Here is a 22,475-nt window from a genome sequence, read left to right on the forward strand (position 1 = left end):
ATTTCACCTTCCATTTCTCACACACAACCGTCCAGAGCATGGGGTAGCTTTTCCTTAATTAGCTTCTTGCTGCTCCAGTGCCATTATTTTAAGTGTTTCAGGCTGCCTGGGGCATAAGCCGGGTCTGCTTCGCTGCTACGTCACGTGCCACACTCCCCACTCCATTTGTCGGAGGGTGCCATTTTTTGCCCAGCATTTGCTCTGTCCAGAGGCTCAAAAATGAATGCAGGACTCCGTGTATACTGCAAACAGCAACCGATTATCCATATCTGCTTTCCAAGCATCTGCACTGGTTGGGTCAGTTTCACTTTACAACTCAGGGAAACTATTTTTTAAAGCCATATGACGAATTTTTTGGGAACAGCTACATTTGGGCCCTAAACTAGGCTGATTTCTCTCTGGAAGAAGAGCGATGTCAACCATGTCTCTCTCGCTGTGAAGGCAGGGGAAGAGTGACACATTTTTGATTCCGTGCCCATCCCCCCTTTAAATTGTGGATTTCTGCAAAACAATATTGTAGAGGCAAACTCTATGCTCCTCCACTACAGCCAGGGAGACAGAGGTTATTCGCTCCCCACTAGCACCCACGATCCCCAGCACACCCACACACAATGTTCTGGGGGCAGAATTCAAGGTAACGAGAAGTGCCTCTTGCTTCGACATACTATTGATTGCTGTTAAGGTCCGAGATCCACAGTGCTGAAATAATTTTGCATCCTCTACCTTCTGCTGGAGGCGGCCAGGGTTGAATCCGACGGTGGGCAGCTCAGTGAAACCGAGCAGCTCGTAGCTTTAAGGTACAAGAATGGATCTCACTGCAGCTTCCTTACAGGGCCTGCCAGACCACTGGTGCATCTCATCCAGAAACCAACAGCAAGCAGCCTGTAGTAGGTGCAAGCAGCACGATCCCATAATTATCTATTAGAGGAATCACTTGCCAATAGAAGTTTCTTCCTGACAGCCATGGTTAACTTATGCCTTGAAGCATACGAATGGCCACACTGGGTCAAACCAATGGTCCATCTAGCCCAGGATCCTATCTTCTGACAGTGGCCAGTGCCAGATGCTTCAGAGGGAATGAACAGAACAGGGCAATTATCAAGTGATCCATCCCCCGTTGTCCAGTCCGAGCTTCCAGCAGTCACAGGTTTAGGGACACCCAGGGCATGGGGCTGCATCCTTGACCATCTTGGCTAATAGCCATTGATGGACATACCCTCCATGAACTGATCTAATCCTTTTTTGAACCCAGTCATACTTTTGGCCTTCATAACATCCCCTAGCAATGAGTTCCACAGGTTGACTGTGTGTTGTGTGACATACTTCCTGGTTTGTTTTAAACCTGCTGCCTATTGATTTCATGGGGTGACCCCTGATTCTTGTTATGTGAAGGGGTAAACAACACATCCCTGTTCACTTTCTCCACCCCCATCATGATTTTATAGACCTCTCTCATATCCCCCACCCTCCATCATCTCTTATCTCCAAACAACAGGCCCCGTTTTTTTAATCTGTCTAGAACCTGTTCCTCACCCCTGTATAATTTTTGTTGGCCTTCTTTGTACCTTTTCCTAATTCTAATACATCTCTTGAGATGGGACGACCACAGCTGCATGCAGTATTCAAGCTGTGGGCGTACCATGGATTTATTTCGTGGCATTATGATATTTTCAGTCTTATTATCTATCCCGTTCCTAACATGGTTAACGTTTTTGACTGCCGCTGCTCATTGAGCAGATGTTTTCAGAGACCTATCCATGATGCCTCCAAGATCTCTTTCTTGAGTGGAAATAGACCCCATCAGTTTTTATAAAGGATAAAATTCATGTTTAAAAATCACCTGTGATGAAATTAAAGAGGGAAAAGGCCTTTTAATGTAAAGTGCCATTTATTATTTTTTCCAGGATGAAAATAGTTAAAAAAAAAATTGCACCAACAAAATGCTCAATAGACTTTCCCCTTCACCTCCAAAACCAAGCGCAAAAGCAAAACAAAACTACCCCAAAGCGTTTGAATCGTAGAATCCCCACCGTTTTTTTATTTAAATAAGAGGGAAAAAAGATATACCCCCCACCCCAGAGCCTCATGGCTCATATACATGACCAAAAACAGTACATAGTCATTCAGAGCACACGATCTCACCATTTCAATTAGAATTGTTTTTTTTAATTAACCCAAACACTTTGTATAATACATTCAATCCTCCAGAGTTGCCAGATTTGATGGAATATAAGTGCACTCTAGGAAAAAAAAAAAAACAAATGGGATGTTGGAAATCATACAACTGCCACTCAGGGATGATGCGTCAGATTCCAGCTCTCAAATCTTTTCTAGCTATCAGACAAGTCTTCCCTCGGGCTATTAAACTGTACCCATTTTCTTCCTGCTTTATAAATATTATGGGACACCGTGGCAAACGGACAGAGTGAAATCTGAAGCCTGCAGCATAAGCTTTGGTTTGGAGCAGTAGGGAAACCTGTCTCCCCTTCTTCTGGGCATCAGGAGATTGTACCAACTTTGCAGGTGTTCCCCCGAACAGAGTAAGAGACCCACATTCGTCCAGCCCTCTCATCTGCTTTTCTGCATGCGTGTCTGATTAACTGGTCTGATTAACGAGAACCCAGGCACGAGAGCACCTGATAATCTGATCAAATAGGGTAACTCCAGGGTCAAAACGGTAAAAATAACACCAGTGCCTGAGCCGCTGGTACTATTTGAAAAAATGAGCACAGCCCGCCATATTTGTGTGTGTGTGTGTTTTAAAAAACACCCAGCATATCTGAATCACAATCAGCAGCATGAAACGCATCTATGGGGAGGGAGGGAATCCCCCACCCCTCCTTAAATGATTACACAGTCAACGTGCTGGTTGAAAGACTTTACCCCACACTGGCTGACACCTTGCCCTTCATCAAAGGGGTGAAATAGACACCATACAGACATGGAAGGTGCTTCATGAGTGATCAGGTTCTGCTCCACATCCTTTCCTTTTCAGGTAGATTCGATACATTCCCCAGTGGAACGTGGTTACAGGAGAAGAATGTATGCTTTTTGGGGGAGGGGGGCACTGATATGTCTGCTGCCTACCCAATAAAGGAACTGTCCATTAGAAAGCAGCTGTGGCCACACTTTCCAAGCCTCACAAATCACACACCCCCACTTCCCCGAATTTACAAGTTCACAATTGACCTTTGCAGCCACTGTGGGCTGGCGCAGGTTTTTCCTTTAACAGCAGCACAAGAATGCTAGGGCTGAGGACGCAGACAGCCTCTGCCCATTAAGCCAAGACATCGTGCCTTAGGAGACCCGACAAAGACAAGATTTCTAGACTCTAGCCAAATGGAACTCGCACATCACAGAGACCCCTCCCCGAAAGCCAAGAGGGCAAGGGAATGAGTCATTCCTATGGCTTGTATTTCTACGTCAGGCAGGAAAAGAAAGGGTAAATTTAAAAAAAAACAAAAAAAACATAAAAGGCTCTTTGAACAGACCCTGTCCATGTGATCCATGCAGGCTATCTTCCCACCTCATGAGACTCAACTGTTATAGCAAAACAAGGCCCTTCCTTGCTCCCGTACCGGCAAGGTACGTACCTATCATTCCCTAGAGAGGTAGCTTGAGAGAAGCAAGATTCCACCAAAGGTGAGCAGGCCCTTCCAGTTAGCTATCGTTTAACCTCTTATTCCCTTCCCTCAAGGAAATGAAGAACCGGATCCACCCTAAGAAAGGGGAGATAAATACACTTGGCAAATTCCATACGTACTACTGCCAGTCTTACAAAAACAAACAAGGCCTAGTACAGTTCCACAAGAGGCTTCCCTCAGACTTCATGTCTGAATCAGCTCACACACTAATCAAAGGGCAGGAGCAAACAGCTACCTCAGTTAGTCACTTTCTCTTAGCCATCCGGGTCTTCCTGCCCAGATAGCCTACAGGAAAATGTTTCTGAGAACCAGGCAGCTCACGTGGAAAGTTAGAAAGCAAGATCTGCTTGCCCAAGGCAAGACTCTACTCCCAGCTCAGCAGCAGAAAAGACAGCGTACGACTGGTGTCCCCCTTCTAGGGAGCAGTATGGAGATCTTCGTGGTTCAGAGGTTGCCAGCAGGATTGTCGTTAGATGAAGCACATTTGGAGTGACCACTCCACCTATCACAATTAGGGAACTCTGCCGCGCAGGGATTTGTACTGGCCTTTGGCAGGGAACGCCGAGCAATGGGGATAGCAATCATAACTCGAAGTAGCAGCGCTTCCCCAATGGAAGAGGCTAAAACTGGACAGGACTCCTAACTGCTGGAGCAGGGGGCGGGAGAGGGGCTGCAATGGTGCAGGCAGCTCTGTGTAACAGTTCAGCCACCGTGCAATGGCATCTTTACCTATCAGAAGAGCGAAGAGACGTGCACCATGTCTGGGTGGCTTTGAGAGGTCTTTCCCCTACCCAAGAAGCATGTGCCATCAAACTGGCAGAAGGGGAGATTTTGCCCAGGCAAAGAGGACCGTTTAAGACACCCAGCTCCCATTAAAGCCAATAGGAGTTAGGCACCTAATGGTCCTCGGGAAAGTCTCCCCCAGAGACTTGATTGCTTTTGGCTAGTTATGTCACAAAACTAGTTCTGATGTGTGGTTTCATTCCTCCAGTGGCCTTGTACAGCATCTCGCCAGCTGGTCATAAGACAGCTGGAGTCACAGCTACCTCGCCCTGGTCTTCTGCCTGAAATGGTTGTCTGAAGGCTGCCGGCTGAATACACAGTTATGAACCAGCCACTCTAAAACAGTGAGACCAAGCAGGGGAGGGGAGGGAAGAGAATGAACTTCCAGACTAGGTATATTCCTGGGGAGATCACAGGTTTGAAACCCTCTGGTAGGAGCTGGGGGGGGAAAAAGATCAGTGCTGGAGGAAAAACAAAACGAAGCCCAATCCTGATCACTAGCAGGCAGCTTGGAGACCTTTTCAAACAGGTAAAGAACCCAGGGTGGAAATCTGCTGTTTGGCTTCCTGTAGGATTTGAGGCATCTCCCCCATCCCCACCCTGCCTCTCCAAAAAACGTTTCTAAAAATGCTTGTATCTGCCCTCGGAGATGGTTCTCACTGGACCATAGAGCAGCAGAGAAAACCTGCACCCCAAGAGCCTTTGGAGTTTGCATCACACTCCTGGGCTGCTGCCAGATTGGCCTTGTCAGTGCCGCAAGTAGATCTGAAGGAAGATCAGGACTTTTCTTCCCTGGGCCAGTTGCTGGGGATTCAATTCCCAACACAGCACCTCTGCCCTGGCGGCAGAACGTGCTGGAAATGCCCGCTTTCCCTTTGTGTCGCCAACTGTCAGGTGCAAGACGCAGTCTTCCTCTCAAAGCGCGGAAGGGCAGCTGGGCAACAATGCTGCTGCAGTCGCTGGGGGGGTGCTGTCTCCCCCATCACCATTCTGGTAGGCCCAAGCTTACCACAAAAAACTTCTTGCCCCTGAGCGTCACATTGACTGGAAGAATAGCCAGTATTGCCCTGCAGTCTGTTATGAACTGGCTCAGACTCATTCCCTTTTTTAGCAGGCTAACTGCCCAATGTGGCGATTTAGTAGCCCGAGATGATCACCGAACACACAGTGCATGTCTGGAATATACTCGAAAACCTCATGTTTTAAAAGCAGAAGCTTTTCCTCGCTACCCATGGAAGAAGATCAGCAGGGAAGAAAGTTGGGCTACTAAAAATCAACTTTCCCACACACAGTAATGCAAAAGGACCTCAAAGCTACATGAAGAAAAACAGGATTCCCTAGTCAGTCCTTTCTCCATCCTGTGGGTTAGGACAGAGCCCTTACTGGGCACAAATTGGAACAGGACAAGGGAAGCTGAAGAAAGGCTTCCCTGTTAAGGAGCTGAATGTCAAACAGACAAAAGGAAGGTGGGAGAGAATTTAGTGCTGCTCCTCTTTCCCCAGCTAGGCTAAAAATATTGCCCACGAACCGTCTCTTTGTTCTTGCAGAGCCTCTGCTAATTTCCCCAAGCAAGCTCAAGGAATCTACTAGTCTCAACACCTTCACTTCCCCTTCTTGCTCTCTGCCAACACACATGCAACAGCTGTACCATCTGGCAACAACTGCGCCTGCCCTCACCCCACCCATTCTGCATGGATAGGTTTCTCTGTGTCCAGTGCTAGAGCTTTCGACACTAGCCATTTTCAAGCCCACACCAAAAGTTAAGTGTACAAAGCACGTGATCTTCCCCGCCCCCTGCACACACACCCCATAGTTTTTAACCCAAGTGAACAGGTTTCAAAAGAGACAACGTAAGCAGCAGCACATTTCCCAAATGTCAGAAACTTCAAAGACTGAGCCGCGCTTGAACGCGGGCAAGGAAAAAAAACAAAGAAAGCAAGCCCATTTCTGCTCGTTTGTGGGATGATGGATATTTCCCAAAATGATGGTGCTTTGCCATTTAGGAGCAGGGTGGGAAGGGGATGGGGGAGGAAGGAGGGTGGTTCTGTCTTCTACTGAAGGGCTGGAAACGGTGACAGACAGGCAGATGTATAGACACAAGGCAGTTTGCTTTGCCGTCACATGGCAGTGCGGGTGGGGGTGCTGGGCTGGTTTAACCGCAGCGTTTTACATAGCCAGCCTGCAAAATCCACCTCTTCCACTTCAGAGCGTTTGATAAAGGCGTGATTCTGAAAGGGGAAAAGAGAGAGTAAAGCATAGGCATCTCTTTCGTCTAACACAGCTCACAAGACACTCCGTACTTCCCTACCACACAGTCCTCGCTCATTGACTTTCAAACTAAGGCTCGGTCTACACTACATACTTCAGTATAACGACATTGCTCAGGGTTGTGAAAAATCCACACCCCTGAGCAACACAGATATACCAACCGTAACCCCCCCCGCCGTGTAGACAGCGCTATGTCAGTGGGAGAGTTTCTCCCGCTGACATAGCTACTGCCTCTTGGAGGGGGAGTTACTAATCCGATGGGAGAGCTCTCTCCTATTGACTTAGGGCTTGTCTCCACTCCAAGCGGCGATCACTGCACCCGGGGTCGATTTAGCGGGTCTAGTGAAGACCCGCTAAATCGACTGCCGATTGCTCTCCAGTACTCCACCGGAACAAGCAGCATAAGGTAAGTCAATGGGAGAGTTCCTCTCGTCACCCCAGCATGGTGTAGACACCTCAGCATGGTGTAGACATCCCAGCCACGTAGCTGGAGTTGCGTAACTTAGGTCGACTTAGCCCCATAGTGTAGACCTGCCCTCAGAGCATCTTCTCCTGAGCTGCGCTGATGTCAATTTGTAGGGCAGCCCTGCCCCCCTAAGAGGTGGGCAGCCCTGCTTCCCGAAGTCAGCGCAGGAGGATCACTGAGACCAGACAAGGGACGGCGGCACCCAGTGGCAGGATTCTGGATCAATTACGTAATCTGAGAGGGCAGCTGCACTTGGCTAGCTTCCGCAAGCTCCCATCTGATAGCCAGCACTGGTGTAACCAGGGCTTCCAGGCAATGCTTTACAGGACGACGAAGGGTTGCCACAGCGTAACGGTCTCTGCTGCTGCTGTCCTAGGTAAAGCTAGGAGATCTGTCTCCCCAGAGCAGTTCTCACCCAGTGACGGGGTCTATATCACCCAATGACTCATCATGTTGCTAACGGTTTGGTCTGACAGATGCTTGTGTTGCAGCGACAGCTTCTTGCTGGAGCCACGCTGTACTGCCAGCTCTGTTCTGACGGAGCCGGAGGACCGGCTTGTTCTGTTCTCCAGCCAACAAAACCAGCTTTTTAGATAGATTTCCAACTAGCTGTCATTTTCCAAGCGTAGGGCTGGGTTTTTTGGTTTTCAGATAGTTTATCAGTAGGGGAGGGGGTGACAGCCGTACTGCTATCTAATAATGAACATCAAAATAATAATTAGCATGGGATATTATTATGGATGTCACGCTGGGAGATGGCAAGTAAAAGATCTGCCACTCCACAGAACCGCCAGCCTTTGCACCTGGAGGAGGGGGGAGGCAGGTGATGCAGCCCAGAGCAGCAGCTCCAAGAGGTATTGCAGGAGGAGGGGGGCACAGTCTCCTCGTCCCAGTCCACAGCAGCTGAGGAAACTAGTGCATAGCTGGGGAGAGGATCTGGAGCTTAACAGGGAAAACTGATCTCCCAAACTGCCTGGGAAGACATGGAGATTTCTATACTCCTGTTTTCCTTCCCAGAGACTTCTCTGAGGAATCACATTCGGAAGGCCTGGTGCCTGCACTGGGCTTGGTTAGCAGGATGGGCTGCAGGACCTATGTGTATTGGGCCCGGCTCTGGAAGACTGTAAATGCCATCAATCTGACTGGTATTTCCATGTAGCTTTTCCCTCACCTCCCACTCAGTTCATCCTTAATGTCACTTTGGAGCTTTCAGTGTCTCAAGAGGAGGAAACCAAATGCAACAGCAGCTGCTTCTGGTCAAGGAACTGAGGGGAATCCCGCCAACAATGCAAGCCCGAGCTGCCCACACTACAAAACAACTTGCAGCTCCCCACTTACCATCAGCATCTTCAGATCTGCCCGTTCTGCTGGATTTTTAATTAAGCTGAGAACAGAAGAAAAGGCAGGAAAGATCTGTCAGACTCCTCTTGTGAAAAGCTACTTATTTGGCTGGTCAGACTACCCAGCCTGGTGTCTCATTTATTTGGAAGCCAGCGAATGCTGCCTTCAGCAGACCTAGACCTGGTCACTTCTATCACTACTCGAAAAGTGGTTTTATGCACCCTTCAAGCCTATCCTAGCAGATTCCTGGAAAAGCAGGATTCCCTTGAACAGTCAGACCTTTACATCAGATCTATCCAGGTTCTCATGCCACACCACACTATCCATGCCATTACCAAACCCTGCAGTAGGCTTAGGAGATAAGCATCATAGAAAAACTTCAGGGAATCCTGGTTCTGAAGGTCCAGGTCCTGCTCGACACTTTACTCAAAGAGTCTAGCAGAAGTTGCTGAGAAACCACTCCCACCCTCATTTGAAAATAAAGATGACAGCGTAAGTTTCCGACAGCGACCAGCCATTTTAGGTGCCGAACTTGAACCACCAGAAAGACACCTTATTTTGAGATGGAGCTGCTGCTCTACATTTCTGAAAATCAGGCTTCTTCAAGGAGTTTCAAGCTGGGCACCCAAAAATTGAGGATCTCAAAGTCATTAGTCAGTGTGGGAAAAGGTAGGCTTAGAAAGCTGCAAAAGATCAACCCATATCTGAGATTGAAGCGCCTCCACGAACCAAAGCAAAGCTGGCAGTTCTCAGTTCAGGCCCAATAGTCATGATGTTGCCTCGTTAGGCATATCTAATATGGGGGCCAACCGCAACCCTTGATGTTGAAAATTAGCACTGTATCGTCTAAATACAACCAACCCCGCCTTCCCAAGTACACAGTCTACATTAATTACAAGATCTTTTGACCAAAGGCAGCTGAGCTGCCGGTGTCACCAGAGCATGAAGCCCCAAACAAGGCAAGTCCAACTGAAGAAAAACAATCCCTTCTAAGTGAGGAGAAGGCAAGAGATTGAGAGAGAAGATCACATGCTCCTAGAAACATTCTAGGCAAGCTTCCTCCGGGTGAGTGTTTGGAAGAATACCACATCGTGGAGAAGGCTGTTAATAAACCAGCATCGGCTGCAGCGTTTATCTAGGCATCCACCAAAAGTCTTATAATAAATACAAAAAGACTGGGGGACTGGATGACTCAAGTGGCCAACCCACACTGGTAGCAACTCCGAGCCATTACCCGACCGCCATTTTTGTAGCCTATATGAAATGGGCTTGTGGTCTTAGTTCATGTCTTAGTAAAACAAGCGCCCACATAAGCGCTCACAGGGACCACAGATTGAATGGCTCACAAGGACGGACGGAGGATAGTCCCTCCAGGTCAGAGTGGAGGCACACTGGCTGCGGCACGTGGGAAACCGTGTCCTGCTACTGCCAGCCTTGTTATGGGATGGAAAGTTTCAATCTCTCGGGCTGCTGAACCAGCCCCATGAACAGCCTCGATGTTCACTTGTAGAAGGAGAACCTTACCATTTATTTACAAACTCCTGGAAGTCTTGTGTGAAAACTCCATTCGGCAGCTTAGGAGGAGGCTGGGAAAGAAGCAAAAGGGTTTTCTGCATCAATGGGTCAGGAAGAAGCACAGTCACTGAAAAGCTGCAGCCTGAAGACCTGACTGCTCATATGTGTTTCCCTTTAAACCTCAGAACTGAGCAACTATTGCTTCCCTTTACAGCCACTAGCCTCCCATCAGTGCATATCTTCTGCCAGCTATACCATTCGAGGCCTCCGAAGGAAAACCTTGCCCCCCACCCTAGGTAAAGCACTGCCCATTTGGCTAGGTGCACAGGGGAAGCCAGAACTGCCTACTTTTGAAGCATTAGGTATTAGCCACTGCCAAAAGGTTGGAGTTCAACATCCCAGATCAGTGTTCTGATAAGACACAGCAAATCCCACATACCTGAAACCCTACAGCAGATAGAACTAACTCAACAGGTACAACTGCGGTCAGGTAACAACTCATCATGTCACCTTGCAGGGAAAGCTGCTCCTCCCACAGACTAGTCCTGCCTCCTTACTGGGACACGCTCACTTTAAGACCCCAGATTGTAATTTACCTTAAGGTTTTTCAAAAAGAGACCAGTCGTTCGGCCCATGCTGAGAACACTGGGGTGATCTGGCTCCTAGCAGAGGGATTGTTTATCCTTCACAGGTCTGTGGAGGAGTTTGTTCTAAATGGCTGATTACTGAACAAATAGTTCATTACCCTCAGGGCTCCTCTTTCTACTCTTCTCACGGTTTCTTCAAAGATATTATAAGCCCTTGTCTGCAGGGTCTTATTCCAGAGCTAGAGGCACTTTAGTGTGGTAGACTTTAATACCAAGAGACAGGAAGAGCAAATGGGCGAGAAGGGACAGGATACAGTACAAATAGAGTGAGTAGGAGAGAAGGAGATTTTAGTGACGCTTTCAGTTCTTATTACCCCTTTAACGGATTAGCAAATGAGGATTTTTGATCTATTCTGAGTCAAGAGACTCCAAAAGACTCCAACAAACAGAGGGAAAGGAGATGAAAAGTGATTTCAAATACCAACCTCATTAACAATATAGTCCAGCAGTTCGAAGATAGCCATTGCAGGCCGACTGTCCATTCCATGGCCTGTGTAGTTAAGAGGACAAAGGCAGAGTAAGAAACTGCACATGGACGAAAGTAACAGAACCTGCACAGTAGAGTTTACTAAGATGGAAGCAAAAGCAAGACAATGGGGATGGATTTTTTTAAAAGCCTGTTTTGAGCTTTATGGTTTCAACCTCTGCTACCAAATCACTGATCCATTTAATAGCTCGGAGCATTTGGGAAGCACATGATCATATTGCTTGGAGGGCTTGAAGCAGACCAAGAAGCCTTTGACCTTTAGATCAGCAGTTCAAATCCAGCCACTCAATAATTACCATCTAATGGCTGTTCAGATGCCTATGTGAGATGAATTTGGTGGCCTCAGTCTAGCTCCCTGATCTGTTCAGATCTCAAATACACCATAACTGGCACATATTTGGCCCCTTTGAGATCAGTCTAATCAGTGACCAAAGAGCAAATGGGCTGCTGAAACTGAACTTGCCCTTACCCCAGGGCCAGGATTCAGGCACGCTAGCAGGAAGCTTGCTCTGCCGATACAAATGCTGGACCTGACCTATGGGTAACAGCACTTGCCTCTAGGGCTGTCACATCTCACCAACAAAGTTTGTCAGCAAAGCAATATCACATTGCTAGAGATACAAATTTCCAGTTCAAGTTCTGCACAGTTAGACCAAGATTTTCCAATGATTTTGGGGGCTAAGCTGGATACTTCTTAAAGGGACTGAAAATCAGGCTCCTTTCAAAGTGCCGCAAATTGCGCATCCCAAATCACGAGTCACTTTGGAACATCTTGGCCTTCATGTGTATGTTGCCTTTGTGGAAGACTGACTTTACACACAGATTTTGTAAAAACCAGAGAAGCAAGAATCACTGCTGGCTTCTGTTTCCAGTGTTTAGGTATAGGCCAGGCTCCTGCAGAACAAGTTCCCATTGAACCCTTATGTATTTGCCTCGCTTCAATTCCATGTCCAAACGCAGAGAAATGATGAAAGCGAATTAATGGTCCTGGATTGTTTCATATTTCTAACCCAGCCCCATAAACCAAAAATCATCCCAGCACACAGGTGTCAATTTCAGCCCCTACCACTGACAGGGCGCCCTGGGGGTCTGGGCCGCGGTGAGATGCTGTGAGGTTCTCCCTCTGCCCCATCGACCATGGGACGGCCAAATATCGCTTCCAGTTCCTTGGAGTCTGGTGGGGGGATTGGGTACCTTCCGATAGACAGCTCCACCAGGGAGAGACCCATGCTCCAGATGTCGGATTGAACTGAGTAATGAGTGCCCTGCAACCGCTCAGGCTGTAATGAAAAGTCACAGATGTGCCTCAGTAAAACTGTACTTCCCAACAGAAGAGAGGTCACTGCATGGAAGAGACTCCATCGACTGGAAGTAATTTGTGGCTATGGCACATTACTGCAGAGAAACTCTGCCACAAACAGAAGGATACAAAATACTCCCTACTAATTATACATTTAAATGAAATAGACCGACTATCTTTCTCCTGCCCCGCCTCCCCCACCTTCAGGCTAAAGTGGCTCTTGCAAACTGCTTTTTTTCTGTTTCAAGGAGGAATTGCTGCAGGGACAGGCTGTTTGAAAATCCACTCAGTCTTCTTTATAAACTAGAATCCTCTGAGAGCCTACAACTCTTGACACCAGCAGGAAACATTAATATGCTCAGAGGAAATATGGGGGGGGGTAGGAGGGATTTCTTCTACCTAGAAAGATCATGTCCACAGAATGTGTAGTACAGGTTTTATATACTTAAATGCTACTCTAATGCAGCTCTTCTTTAAGTTCTGCTATGGCCAGAAGAGTGACTGACTCCACAGGGTTATTTTCTCAGTGTATTCAGATCTAGTTTACTCAGTATACAAGTAAAAAAAAAAAAAAAAAAAGATGATTTTCTTATCTGCCCCATACTACAAACTCCCAAATAGAATCTGAAAACCTAGCTGGGTTTTGTTCCTTACATCACTGCAGAACGAATAGGAGTCACAGCTGCCAGTAGAGATATGACTCAAAATCACAGAGAGCCGATGGACTGAGAAAGAAGGGGACTTTTTTTTTTTCCTTCTAGTCTCTGTTTTAACCATAACTGCACTTGAAGAGGAACAGTGCCCAAAATACAAAGAAGTTCAGAGTGAAGGACACAAGCACAGGCTGACAGCACCCCTAAGAACCCACGTCTTTGTTCCTAGCCGTCAGGCTAGGGAGATGCACACTATACGCCACCCCACTGAGGCGAACGAGCTAAGGATCGAGTGCCAGCACAGATTTAGAGTTTTGTAATTACACTGGTCAGTAAATCTCCTGCTGAAGAAAGCAAAGGACGCTGGCTAGAATGGGAGTTGTGCAAGTTTTCACAGACATATAAGAGTCAATATGCAACAATTCCATTGCAGATAGTTAGATTGCCACCAGACTGTTTGGATAGAAAGATGGCATCTAATGATTAAAGGAACTTCAACTTAAACATCTCACCTCGTCTGAAATTCTTCTGCCTACTGCTACAAAGTAACACCTGAGGTGACTGTCACTTCTTTTTCCAGTTCACGTGTGGCACTGGACACCACTTTGGACCCAATTCCCCATTGCCCTGCACAGTGTGGAATATCTGCACCAGTGTGAAGCGAATGGAACACGCTACCACTCTGGCTTTCACTTTGCAGCTGGCGTGAATGACTGCACAAGGCACAGGGCAATGGAGAATGAAGTGTTTTATGGAGTCCTTTTCAGAGTTTTCACCTGAATAAGCCAATATCCCTTAGGTGACTTGGTTCTTTCCACATAGAAAAAAGAGCGCGGGGGCTGGGGGGGAGGAGGAGGAGGAGAGCGTTTTTTAGAAGGTGCAAGGTCAGCTCTAAGCCCACAAATATTGGCAGGGGAACTCAGGAGCACATGTAGGACTTCAAACTACTTTTAACTCTTTTTTGAAACTGACTCGTTTTAAGGTTGATGGCATCCCTTTAAAAGAAGCAGATTTATGTAAGTCCATGTAGGTGTTCTTTGTATGTCCAAAAAATAAATCAAGCTGGAGACAGAAGTGAAGTGAGGTCTTGATCTAGCCCTCAGTGATTTGTCCATATATTACAACTACTTCTCTGGTGGGCTAGTTTCAGCATAGAAGGGTGTAATAGCAGGATACTACAGGCCAGGCTAAGAATGCCTGGAGTTGTGAGTGACCCTGGACACTATGCTAACTCTCTGTCTGGTTCAGGAGAGTGGTAAATCCCTTTCCCTTGTAGAATACATCCAAAGGTTTACATAAGAATAGGGGCTTACAGACATGTAGGATCGAGTCCCCACAAAGGAGTTTGCCATGGAATCAATGAGCTGACCGCTAACCCCAAAGTCACATAGCTTTATCTCTCCCCGGGAATTGACCAGGATGTTAGAAGGTTTCACATCTGAGAATAGAAGAGAGAGAGATAAAAAATGTATGTGCAATGCTAGGTAAGAATAATCCAGGTCTCTGGTTGTCATGAGAAGCTATTTTTAGGTTCTCCCCTCTCACCTCTGTGCATGATCTGATGCTTCTCTCTTAGATAGGCCAAACCTCGCAGAACCTGGAAGGAAACCAAAGGAGAGAAAGAGCTAAAAGCTGGGAAGGAAAAGTCTTTCCCTTTGGAGAGAGAGATCTTGCACAGACTTAAGATGCTGTAATACTGCAACATCACCAGTAAAGCCCCCCTGTAGCAACTAAGGGTTTCAGCTTTAGGGAGTAACCGACACACAGCCGAACAAATGTTGGTTGCACTTTAGATCCACTCTGCTTAAGGAGATAAAACTTTCAAACAATTGAAAATCCCACAGTGTTAGATATGAAATCACCGGTTCATTGGCTCAATGGAAACTTTCCATGAGGCTCCTACACCACCATTCCTACCCTACTAGCTGGGGCTGCAGTAAATGGTCTGAAATATACTAACTTCCCAGCTCATACGGTTATTCTTTTGACTCCTAGTCGATGATACAATAACAATATATGGGGTGGAGGGAAAACCTGGGTTTGCAACTTGAATTAGTAGGTGTATCTACCAACAGAAAATTGTGCTCCAGCTCCAAGGAAATAAGAGACTCCCTGGGTACAGAATGGATTTCAGGAAGGGTTGGGAACCAGACCAGCAAAGGGTCAAGACTCAGATGGTATTTGCACCCAGTACACCCTGAGAGACAGTAAGCTCTGAATAGGAAGACCAGATAGCAAGTGTGAAAAATTGAGATGGGGGTGGCAGGTAATAGGCGCCGTATAAGACAAAGCCCCAAATGCTATAAAATCGGGACATCTGGTCACCCTAGTTCTGAAAGCCTGAAGCCTCTCCTCTTCCCCTTGGGTTTTGAGTGAGCTCTGTGAGAGGGATACTCACCGCTATGCTGACTTTCCCCAAGATCTCCTCCGGAATCCTTTTGGCTTCTTTCAACACTTGATCTAGAGAGCCTCCATCCTAAATTCAGAGCAGAGAAGTTAACTGAGCACTGGCAGGAAAATAAAATAAATGGCCTTAAAAGTGTTTTCCAGCTCTAGGCTCTACAATTTACATACCTATGAGGACTGAGCAGTGTCAACAGCATAACACATTTGGGTTCACTAGTCAGTAAAACTAGATCAGACTGTCCACACACTAAGGAAGATCTCTGTGGTAACCACCACAGGTGGGTGTTCAGGGGACTACGTCCACCTCTTGCTAAGCACTTCATGATTAAACTTTGCTATCTTAGGAAATGCCATTTTAATTTCGTCTAACATATTAATGTCACAGGCTTTCCGCACTGTTTCTCCTACACACTACTGTCAACGCAAAAGCAGCACTGACTGCACCAATGTGGAGGAGATACAACACGCCCTCCCCGCCAGATACAGCGGAAGACGCACACTGCAGTTCAGTGAATTCTGTTCAGTGGAGGGTTTGCAACATTTCCTCTTGGCTGGACCCCAAAACCGCCACTTCCGCTTTCCAGAAAGTCAATTTCTCTGTATTTTAGCTGCTCAAGTAGGGCTGTACAGCTCCTAGACAGAGTCTGATGTCCCAGCTCCACCACCCATGCCCTGAGCAACAAGCCTTTTGCTGTCAGAAAAAACTCTAGCATCACTTACTCCTCTGCATCTACAACCCAGAGGGATCTGCCCAGTATACAGCACTGGAGAGCAGCAGCAGCTTAATAGGAGGGAGTTTAGGCTCACCATGTGCTCCATGCAGATGCTGATCTCCCCATCGCTGTAGAAAGCTCCATAGAAACCCACAATGTACGGAGAGTTACACTCGTGCAGGACCTGCAGCTCTCGGATAATTTGATTACGAATGGCGGGTTTAATTTCTAAATGAATCAGCTACAAAGGGAGAAAAATCAAACAACAGAATCAAGGAACAGCTACAAGAACATACAGCTGTAGCCTGGAAGTAAGGGAAGGGAGAAACAAAAGAGGGGGTTGAAAGAGCCCCACTTTGTCCTGTACTGGTGAGAGCTGTTCGCCCTATCTAAGCAGTGAGGCTTGCTGGACAACTATTTCTGCATGCTACACAGAATGCAGCTGAGCACACTAGTCACCCCTGTGCTGACCGTACAGTGCAGAAAAGCAGTGGAACAAGCTGGGTGCAGAGATGACACCCAACATAGTAAATGTTTATCACAAGAAAACCCAGCTCTACAGGCACTATAAAGGGTGTTTGAATACGATAGAAACCAGGGAAAAACTAAAACATGGTCACTGAGAGGGAGTTGTTTGAAAGTTATGGAGCAGATGAATTATTCCTTGGACTCCATGTAGGACCAGTTTATCAATGTGCAAGCAATACCTCGCAGGAAGGGAAGCTGTAGCTGCTAGAAAAATCAAGTCATTCTCAAACAATAGCGATCACCATTACATGCTTTAGAGTCTCTTGAGACTTCTATCATTCTGCATGGGGAGACAGGGAAGGTTTGGACCAACAAACAGCCCTAGGCTTGACAATGCTGAAAACCTCAAACCAGGCTCTGAACACAGGTTTCCATCAGTTTTCACATACACAGCATCCCACTGACACCCTTCCAGCTCCAGTATTCCCAAGCTAGATGCTACTGTGGAATGCTATACAGATGCTGCTGTCCAGGGGAAGCCAGTCAGTGGGACATATTTGCTCATCAGACCCATTAATTTTACCTGTTGCTTTTAAAATTCATCCCTATAAGACAAGAGACCAGAGTTTCAAGTTAAGTCACACTGGATTTGAACAACCGTCAGAAATCTTACTTGTTCTCTCACTGAAAGTTAGCCATTTTTTTTATTTATTTTTTTTTGACAGGCAGGTAAATTATTTATTTCCATTATTAGGCATCATTAGGTGGGTGAACAAATTGTGTGTCTGGGACAGTAAGTTTTCATTACAAACTCACAAGGTTCCTCAAAGAACTATTCTCGCATTAACAAAGCTCTTAAGTTGGAAGTTGAGAAAGGACATCTCAAGGAAGAAGGGTCTCTGAGACTTTGTTGCTGCGTATGATCTAATCCACAGCAAGTGGCACAGAGTCCAGGAACCACTTTAACAGACCTGTCCTCTGCTAGCAAAGTGCACTTCTTTCTGCAGGTTCTGCCACACATGGTCTCTCCTTGTTAGGTTTCAGAGTAGCAGCTGTGTTAGTCTGTATCTGTAAAAAGAAAAGGAGTACTTGTGGCACCTTAGAGACTAACACATTTATTTGAGCATAAGCTTTCGTGAGCTACAGCATCCGATGAAGTGAGCTGTAGCTCACGAAAGCTTATGCTCAAATAAATGTGTTAGTCTCTAAGGTGCCACAAGTCCTCCTTTTCTTTCTCCTTGTTAGCTACACCTTGCACCTGAAAACTGTACAATTCTCCCACAAACCTCATCCAATTTAGTCGAGTTGATTAAGAGCTGCTCTAATGGAAAAATAAAGCATGAACGTGCTCTAAACAGTACACAGGATTTGACAAAGTGCAGCTCACGTCCCATGGTCTAATACTGAAGAAGGAGTCAGAAGACTGGATTGCTCAGAGGATTAATAATGGACAAAACTCATCTTTGTGCCACTGTGTCAAATCCAGCTCAGGTCAACAGTGACAAAAAGTCACTATGAACTGATGACTGGTGGCTCACGCATAATGAGTTTGAGGAACCTCACTCTATTTGCTAGTGTTCACATCACAAGAGTCACCGTTGCTGGTAGTTTCAGCAGAAAGGACAAGGAGACTAAACTCTCATCTCACCCCAAAGGGGGATGCTCCAGGTCAGGGTTGAAGCACAGAGAAAAGAACAGTGCTGCTGCCTGGACAACACCTGTTCTAAGGATACCTAGGAGACTTGGTCTCCAGGGCTCATAATCAGGCACCCTTTACCAGTATAGAATTCATTTAAGGAAGCAGAAGGTTAAGAGTAGGCAAAGTCCTGCTTTTCTAACAGGATGATCTGCTGTTACAACCTCTCTCCTGCGTGGCACGATAGGCCAACACGAGCACAAGAAGGACAATTCACGTGCCACTTCTTTTACCTTTCGTGCCATAATGAGTCCTGAGGGTTTGTGCTGCACTTTGGTGACCACCCCACCGTTGCCAGCTCCCAGCTCGGAGATCCTCTCAAAGTCGTCATCCTTCAGCTCCCCAACCTTGGCTTTCTGGGTGAGGAAAGCCTCCAGCCTCTTCTTCTGCTGCTCATCCAATTCCAATTCCTCCAGCTTCTTCTGCAGATCTACCAGGTTTGCCCTGAAGAGAAACAGGGAGGAGCAGGACAAACTGTTAGAGCCGGTTAGGGCTCTGCTAAAGACAGAGAATTTGACGTCCCTTCCTTCAAAGGAGATGGCAAAACTAGAACTGTGGCTGTTTGCTAGCTACACAAAGAGCCAGAAGGCCCAGCATAATGCAAGTCCCATATATAGTTTATGCTGGACCCCTTCAGCACTGCCAGTAGGGAGAAGGGAGCTAAGAGGAAAACCCTCTCCAAAGCGATGTATATACTGATTCATATCTTGATATGGCAGTAAGATAAACAAATGACGCCTTATTACAAAGGCACAAACCCCGGAATGTTACTGATAGGGACATAAGAATTGCCATATTGGAGATAAATGATGCAGCTTCTTCCCAGAAGCCCAGATCCCTTACAGAGATGCAGCTTTTTACAATCAGCCATTTAAGCAATACCATGAAACCAGCGGGAATCATTAAAACCTTAAAGGCGCTTTAGCAGCCGTGCTGCTCACTGCCGGGAGAGGAGCCAGCTGTGCCAGCAGCCGCTCCCCTTTCCGAATCCAGGGATACGGCTAGGCAGTCCACTAAGTAACATGAGAGGGACTTTCCATGAAGTCATGCAAATCCCCCAGCTTAAAACACTACACCCCTCACCATCCTGCCCAAACTCAATGCCTATCTATTATCCAAGCACAATGGGGTATTTATGCTCGGACGCCACCTGCCTTTTGGAGCTCCTGTTGGGATATCTTTGGTCATCAGAAGACTGGACTGTCAGTGTGGTAGGCCCAACGGTGTGGAGCTATTTCCCCTTCGAAATCCATCCCAGCCCTTCAATCCACAATTTTAACCACCACCCCAAAAAGTCGCCGTCTTTATTTTTCTTCTTTAGAGGGTGCTTTTTACAATCACCCTGCCAAGCCTCACACATAGAGCCCACCCCCTCTTCCCGGGCAATAGCACCCCATCCCCCACCTTTGTTTCCAGGTGAATGTTTATGGTGAAGAATTGGGCAGAGCTCCAAGCACTTAGGACAAGTGAGTCTTTACAGGTATTCCCCTGAAACCCCTCGCAAACTATACAGCCCCCATCATCTCTCCAGTCTACCCACCCAAACGACAACACCCCCCCCAAGTATAACTGTCCCAACATCCCCCGTACCCCCAGCGACACCTGTCTCACCCCAGTTCCACGTTCCCAGCCAGGGTGAGAGGCCCAGCTAGGTGCCTTTGTCTCGGCCCCTGGCCACCTAACCCTGGTCCTAACCCTGGCCACCTCCCTGCCCTTCCCTTGGCCCCCTGGGGGCAACCCCTCTCATGGCCCCATTTCCACTTGAGCTCCTGCCCCCACCCCTCCATGCTCTCAGCCCTCTGCCCCATAGAGCCCCACGTGCAGTTCCCATCCTCCCACCTGGCTCCCCCTCCCCCAACTCTGACCTCATCCTCCAGCCCTGTTCCCCTGCCCCCCCACAGCCTGGGTCCCCCCCGAACCCCCCGCATGCCTGAAGCACCACCCCCGGCCCCCCTCATCCCCCAAGCCCAGTCCCCCCAAACCCCCTTCACCCCCCCATCCTGGTTTCCCCCCTCGGGCATCCCTTCATCTCCCAGGCCCCCCAACCCCCTTTGCCCCCTCGTCCTAACCCCCCCCAGCACCCCTTCACCACCCAGGCCCGGCCCCCCCCCGAACCCCCCGCATGCCTGAAGCACCACCCCCGGCCCCCCTTCATCCCCCAAGCCCAGTCCCCCCAAACCCCCTTCACCCCCCCCATCCTGGTTTCCCCCCTCGGGCATCCCTTCATCTCCCAGGCCCCCCAACCCCCTTTGCCCCCTCGTCCTAACCCCCCCCAGCACCCCTTCACCACCCAGGCCCGGCCCCCCCAACCGCTGTGCCCCCTCAGCTCAGACCCCCGGCCCGAACCCTCTTCACGCCCCCTGCCAGGGTCCCCCCCCCGACCTCCCTGCGTGCCTGAAGCCCCACCCCCGGCCCCCCTTGACCCCAAGCCCGGCCCCCCCAAACCCCCCTTCGCCCCCCGGCCTGGTTTCCCCCCCGGCACCCCTTCACCTCCCAGCCCGCCCCCCCCGGCCTGGTTTCCCCCCCGGGCCCCCCTGCACCTCCCAACCCCCCTTCACCCCCCGGGCCGGCCCCCCCGCACTCACTCGGAGGAGCCGTCCGGGCTCGGGCCCTCGGCGATGGTCGGAGTGATCGTCAGGGCCGGCAGCACCGGCTTCCTCTTGGCCGGCATGGCCGGGCCGGGGCCGCCCTCCTGTCCCGCGGAGCCTAGCGGGGGCCCCGCCGCATGGCCCGGCCCGGGGCCGCCCTACCCCCCGCGGGGCTCGGCGCGCCGCGCTACGCGAGGCCGGGGCTTTGCGGCCTGGCCGGGGAGGGGGCAGCGGAGGCCGGAGGGAGTCAGCGCGCGGGGCCGGGCTGCATCGCAGGCGGGGCGGCACCGGGGCGAGCCAGGCGGGGAGGGGCGGGCACTCCCGGCAGGGGCGGGCCGGCCGCGGCAGTCTCGCGAGAGCGCGCTCCCGGCGGCCAGGCGCGGCCCCGGGCAAGGCAGCAGGGAGGGGGGCGGGGCGCGGGAGAGAGCGGGTGGGGCGGAGGGACGCGGCGATGGGAGGGGGAGTTGGGGGAGGGGATGGAGGGATGAGGGGGACGGAGTGGGGGTGAGGCAGGGTGGAGGGATAAGGGGATGGAGTAGGGTGGGAGGGATGATGGGGGTCAAGGGATGGGGTGGAGGGACAGGAGGGGCGTCGAGGGATGAGGTGGGGAGGGACAGGGTGGGGGTGGAGGGATGGGGGGGAAGGAGGGGTGGGGTGGGGAGGGGGAGGGGGGAAGGGATGAGGCAGGGTGGAGGGATAAGGGGATGGAGTAGGGTGGGAGGGATGAGGGGGGTCGAGGGATTCGGTGGGGAGGGATGGGGTGGAGGGACAGGGTGGGGGTCGAGGAATGAGGTGGGGAGGGTCTGGATGGGGTTGGAGGGGTGGGGTGGGGGTAGGGAGCGGGAGGGGTGAAGGGATGAGGCAGGGTGGAGGGATAAGGGGATGGAGTAGGGTGGGAGGGATGATGGGGGTCAAGGGATTTGGTGGGGAGGGATGGGGTGGAGGGACAGGAGGGGCGTCGAGGGATGAGGTGGGGAGGGACAGGGTGGGGGTGGAGGGATGGGGGGAAGGTGGGGTGGGGAGGGGGAGGGGGGAAGGGATGAGGCAGGGTGGAGGGATAAGGGGATGGAGTAGGGTGGGAGGGATGATGGGGGTCGAGGGATTCAGTGGGGAGGGATGGGGTGAAGGGACAGGGTGGGGGTGCGGAGGGAGGTCGAGGGATGAGGTGGGGAGGGATGGGGTGGGGTGGGGGGATGAGGGGGGAAGGAGGGATGGGGTGGGGGTAGGGAGCGGGAGGGGTGAAGGGATGAGGCAGGGTGGAGGGATAAGGGGATGGAGTAGGGTGGGAGGGATGATGGGGATCGAGAGATTCGGTGGGGAGGGATGGGGTGGAGGGACAGGGTGGGGGTGGGGAGGGGGGGTCGAGGGATGTGTTGAGGAGGGATGGGGTGGAGGGATAAGGGGATGGGGTAGAGGGATGGGCGGGGTAGGGAGGGGGTGGAGGGATAAGGGATGGAGTAGGGTGGGGATGAGGGGGTGGGGTGGGGGAGGGCGGGATGA

The 22,475-nt window shown here is 49.7% G+C and overlaps 1 protein-coding gene across 1 annotated transcript; it reads right to left on the reverse strand.

The window, feature by feature from the left end:
• Nucleotides 1–1,869: 1,869 nt before the first annotated feature.
• MAP2K2 (mitogen-activated protein kinase kinase 2) lies at nt 1,870–21,277 on the reverse strand. The gene is made up of 11 exons (XM_048830811.2): nt 20,973–21,277; nt 18,621–18,831; nt 16,318–16,464; nt 15,503–15,580; nt 14,650–14,701; nt 14,418–14,542; nt 12,218–12,431; nt 11,090–11,154; nt 10,027–10,088; nt 8,500–8,545; nt 1,870–6,655 (listed from the first exon to the last, which is right to left on the reverse strand). The coding sequence occupies exons 1-11, from the start codon at nt 21,056–21,058 to the stop codon at nt 6,545–6,547; spliced, it is 1,197 nt and encodes a 398-aa protein (XP_048686768.1). The 5' UTR covers nt 21,059–21,277; the 3' UTR covers nt 1,870–6,544.
• Nucleotides 21,278–22,475: the final 1,198 nt, after the last annotated feature.

This window comes from Caretta caretta, chromosome 25 (assembly GCF_965140235.1).
Source record: "Caretta caretta isolate rCarCar2 chromosome 25, rCarCar1.hap1, whole genome shotgun sequence".
NCBI classification, from domain to species: domain Eukaryota; kingdom Metazoa; phylum Chordata; order Testudines; family Cheloniidae; genus Caretta; species Caretta caretta.